The sequence below is a fragment of the Argentina silus genome (genome assembly GCF_951799395.1).
Source record: "Argentina silus genome assembly, chromosome: 14".
Taxonomy (NCBI): Eukaryota; Metazoa; Chordata; class Actinopteri; order Argentiniformes; family Argentinidae; genus Argentina; species Argentina silus.
Genome location: NC_139668.1, coordinates 5,155,726 through 5,160,725, shown reverse-complemented (window position 1 = coordinate 5,160,725; position 5,000 = coordinate 5,155,726). Strand labels below are relative to the sequence as shown.

Here is a 5,000-nt window from a genome sequence, read left to right as displayed (position 1 = left end):
ACAACTGAGGGGAGGGTGAGGGTGAGGGGGGGTGGGGGGGGGAGAGAGAAAGTTAATATACACGCACTTGAAGATGCTCTCCAGATACTATGAATCAATAAAGTCATTTTTTGTTTTGTTTTTTTGTTTTAAATGAGGTAAAGTAAAGGTACGTACATCGCTGTAGTTCTCCCTGATGACCTTATAGATGGCGGGGACGAGGGAGCCTTTGTCCTTCAACGACGAGGCGTAGTTGGACACAGCGCTGTCAGGGAGGGTCTGCGCGCGCGCATGCACACACACACACACACACACACAGTTAGTTAGACACAAAATCCGAACCAACTGACAGCCTGACCAATATCAACCATGGATACATATGGTGTGACTATATCGATGACATCTTAGATTTTCCTCCAAAAACACCCTGGTATACGGTTACACCTTTAACCAGGCTGTCAACATGACTCCAACTTGGAGCAAATCTACGGTAGGTAAGTGTCTCTCCCTCCCTCTCCCTCCCTCCCCCCCCTCTCTCTCTGTCTCTCTCCCTCTGTCTCCCTGCTCAGACAAGAGTTATTGATCACACCTTGTGATGTTTGTGTGCTAGCTTAATTTGGACAATGTTCATTAAACATGCACTCCATGCTTGATGAGATGGAGTGGTTATTCACACACACACACACACACACACACACACACACACGGCGACAGACACACTCACGGCGACACACACACACTCACGGCGACAGACACACTCACGGCGACAGACACACTCACGGCGACACACACAATCCCATCTCTCTAAAGTGTCATCTTCATTTCCCTGTCATTTTACATCCCACCAAGTCTGGAGGTTATACTGCCAATCTTGTGCACGCATGTCGTTGTGTGTGTGTGTGTGTGTGTGTCTGTCTGTCGGTGTGTATGTGAGGCAATGGAGAGCAGTAAAGTAGAGTACGTGCCTGACAGAGAGAGGTGTCCTGAATACTGATGATGGACACTAGAGCTCTCACTGCCCCCCTCACTCCCACACACACACACACACACACACACACACACACACACACACCTCACCTTAAACTCTGACAGCCAATCCTCCACCACTCCTTGGTCCATAGCCAACATCTTCCCTCATCAGCTGTGAGGCCACTTCTACCTGAGAGAGAGAGAAAGAGAGAGAGAGAGAGAAGCATTAACACACACGTTGCTGAAAGAATTTCTATTGTTCTCCCGTCCCTCCTCTTCCTACTCCAACCAGCGCCGCCACCAATATTAAATCAAAACACACACACACACACACACACCAGTAGCTAGCCTGATTCAGCTTGTTATGCAGGTCCTGCCTGCTAAGAGAGTGTGTGTTCTACAGACAGAGAGAGAGCGAGAGAGAGCTGTACTGGTTAAAGAAAATCTCTCTCTCTCTCTCTAGAGATGTAAACAGTTCAGCTGTCAGAGAGAGAGAGAGAGAGCGAGAGAAACCCAGTCTTACCTGGAGAGAGAGAGAGAGAGAGAATTCGGGGAATATAAAAAAAAAAAAAGAAAAAAAAAAGAAAAACGATTGGCACCAACCAATCACAGAACCCCGCTAACGGAACGAGCTTCGTTCAGACGGGACACTCCGTCAGGGCGAGCTGTCTGTCAGGTGACCCATCAGATTTGTCCTCAGAAGAGTCAGGGGAGCCATCCCAATACGCCGAGCCTAATTGAATAAGCGTTTTCTATTCAATAAACGGTTCAACTAAAGACACGACTGTTCCCGGCTGAGGTACAGTAAATAGATCAAACCTGACAATAAAAATCAAGACGTGACGTGACGTCAATCACACACACACACACACACACACCCCCACACTCTCCGTCAACAGAACAAAGCACGCCCCTGCCCGCCCCCCCCCCCCCGACACACAGAGAGGTCACACACACACACAGAGAGGACACAGACAGACACACACACACACACACACACACACACACACACGCACACACACACGCACACACACACACACACGCACACGCACACGCACACGCACACGCACACACGCACTAACCCATTCAGTGCCGAGGGTGAATAAAGTTGCCCAAATGGTCAACATTCTACAGTGCCAAAGGGGTGACTTTATTCACGGGGGGGAAAAAAAAGGGTCGGTTAGGGTTGGGGTTAGGGTTGGGGGGTGGCCAGCATTCTTTCAGGGAGGCACCGGGCCCCAAACATCGAAGCCTTTACGCGGCTTAAAAAGCATCCTGGTGTGCGACGACCTTGACTGTCACTGCACACAGCGCCATCTTGTTAACCTGTCTGAAGACCACCAGCTGTGGCTGTTGGCTGTTGTCCCCCACCGCCACCGCAGTGACCCAGAGGGACAGGACAGGAAGAGCCTGCTGCGTCAGACACCCAGCTGTAGCCTCACCACCAAGAGCCTCGCAAACTCCGGGCCCTCCTATTGTTATATACAAGTGTGTGTGTGTGTGTGTGTGTGAGTGAGTGAGAGAGAGAGAGAGAGAGAGAGAACCACACCCACACACACTGACAGAGAGGAGTTGAGGTGGAGGGGGGGAGAGAGACAGAGAGAATGAGAAAGATACAGAGAGAGAGAAAGAGGGAGGTTGGGGGGGGGGGGGGGGCAACCTCGAACCTAACCTGCTCTTTGTCCATCTCCCTCCCTCCCACCCTCCTCCGCTGGATTTAATCTGTTTGTTCCGAGCATGGACACTATGTACTAAAGTATGCATTGGTGTGTGTGTGTGTGTGTGTGTGTGTGTGTCGTGACACTCGGATGAGCTAGAGGGAAGGTGGACTAGGATACGAAATATGTTTGGTTTGGTCAGGGAATGAGATAGAAAGGGGGAGAAATCCGGGAGGTGGAGGAGACAGTCAACACACTCTCCATCCATGAGGACTCCCGTGCAGAAACACACACACTCAAATTAGGTACAGAAAGAACAGTTCCACTTGTTAACATTCTTTAACTTCACATGTCACTGGACACACACACACACACGGTGCAAATCCACCTTTCACATTATGAGTTAACCCCCAAGACAACGAAGGCTATAGTCAGATTATCTGTGTGTGTGTGTGTGTGTGTGTGTGTGTGTGTGGGGCCTATAATGGTTAACCCATGTAATATTACAGATTACAGATGACCTGAGATTTACGCCAGATGTTCATACATCCACACACACGCAAACACACACACACAAAATGTGCCTCTCTCTCCTTTTGCCATCCATCTATCTATCATCCTTTTATCCTCCAACTGACCGCCACCCCCCCCGCCCCCATCCCGTCATCCATCCCGTCATCCATCCCTATCACTCTCTCTCCTGCAGGGCAGGCCATCACCCTGGTGTCCCGTCCGAGTCATCTATCCCTCCGTGACCATCACCCCCCCCCCCCACCCCCCAAAAACCCCCTAGTTCCTGTCCCCTGCAGGCAGGTGTATTTATAGACTGCACCATGGCAGGAATGCAGGGTGGGGGGAGGGGGGTGGTGCGGGGGGGTGACTCATTCAATGGACAACATTCAGGGAACCGTGGAAACTAGCCTCTATTTAGAAAATTAACCAAGCCTTTTTCTCTCTCTCTCTCTCTCTCTCTCTCTCTCCATTCCTCTCCATTCCTCTCCCTCTCTCTCTTCTTGACTCTCGTTCTTCCTTTCTCTCTCTCTTTATTTCTCTCCCTCTTTACCTCGGAATGCTCCTTTAGAGTCAATTACAGGAAGGAGGAACAGGAATCTGACACGTACATGTGTGTGTGTGTGATTGCAGGGTACCCTCAGTGAGGAGACAGTGATTACAGCTCTGGGTGAGTCAGCTTGGGAGGAGGACAGAGAGATCATGCACCCTAGATAGCTTCCTTTCCTTGTCCCCTCTTCCTGCATGCCCACATAGGAGACAGCTGTTCACTGGTGGTCCTGCAGGGAAGGAAGCAAGGAGAGGAGGCAAGGAAAGGAAGCACCACCCACCTGTGCGCATGCACGCGCACACACACACACACACACACAGCAGAGCTACAGTGCTCTCTCAGCTGGAAAGGATGGAGGAAGAAAAGGACGGCTAGATAAATGGATGGATGGATGAATGGATGGACAGACGGAAGAATAAGGCCACATGGACAGAGGGAAGTATGGGTGGATGGAGGGAGAACGGAGGATAAGTGAGACAGTGATGAACAGAGTGGATAAAGGACAGGAGTTCATTATCTCTGCTGCCCCTGGCAACCTGTCCAGCAGATAGATGTAGAGAGAGAGAGAGATGTAGAGAGAGAGAGAGATGTAGAGAGAGAGAGAGAGAGAGAGAGAGAGAGAGAGAGAGAGAGAGAGAGAGAGAGAGAGAGAGAGAGAGAGAGAGAGAGAGAGAGAGAGAGAGAGAGAGAGAGAGAGAGAGAGAGAGAGAGGAACCACACACACTGACAGACACTATGGTCCTCTGTGGCTCAGTCGGTAGAGCATGGCGCTAACAACGCTTAGGTCGTGGGTTCGATTCCCGCTGGGACCGTATATACTGAAATGTATGTACTCAATGCAACGTAAGTCGCTCTGGATAAAAGCGTCAGCTAAATGGCATAGACAGACACACACACACACACACGTCAGGAAGCCCACCCCCTACATTGTTTTACGGTGCACCTACGGCGGAGAGATAGAAGACCTCCGGAATCTATCCCAGCAGCTACGAGCCGTCGTTTGAATGATTGACTGTCATCTGTTGCTGGAGGAATGTATGGCACTTGTGTGCTCGGTGGGTCCCTGCCTCCTAGATGTGAACAGGAGTGTTGTGACATAGCCCTGAAGTTGTTTGTGGTGTGTAGTTGGAGGCTGATGGGTGTGTATTGTCTGACTGTAAGTTCTGGGCATGTATTGGCTTGTGTTGATTGATTGTTTTTACATGTTGTCATGTGTAAAACTGCTGCTGTAAATGAACCCCCCCCCCAAGGTGTGTGTGTGTGTGTGTGTATATATATATATATATATATATATATATATATATATATATATATATATATATATATATATTATG

At 49.7% G+C, this 5,000-nt stretch overlaps 1 protein-coding gene across 3 annotated transcripts in view; it reads right to left on the bottom strand.

Annotated features, from left to right (window-relative positions):
* The window catches only part of hycc1 (hyccin PI4KA lipid kinase complex subunit 1), a 21,349-nt gene that overhangs the window by 11,181 nt on the left and 5,168 nt on the right, over positions 1-5,000 (bottom strand). For all 3 annotated transcript variants that reach the window (XM_083684945.1, XM_083684943.1, XM_083684944.1), the window contains exons 2-4: positions 1,057-1,138; positions 157-258; positions 1-4 (exon numbers count right to left, since the gene is read on the bottom strand). The exon at positions 1-4 is cut by the window's left edge and continues 176 nt beyond it. In XM_083684945.1, the coding sequence (XP_083541071.1) occupies positions 1-4; positions 157-258; positions 1,057-1,107 (157 nt within the window). In that variant the 5' untranslated portion in view covers positions 1,108-1,138. The remainder of the gene's footprint in view (positions 5-156; positions 259-1,056; positions 1,139-5,000) is intronic.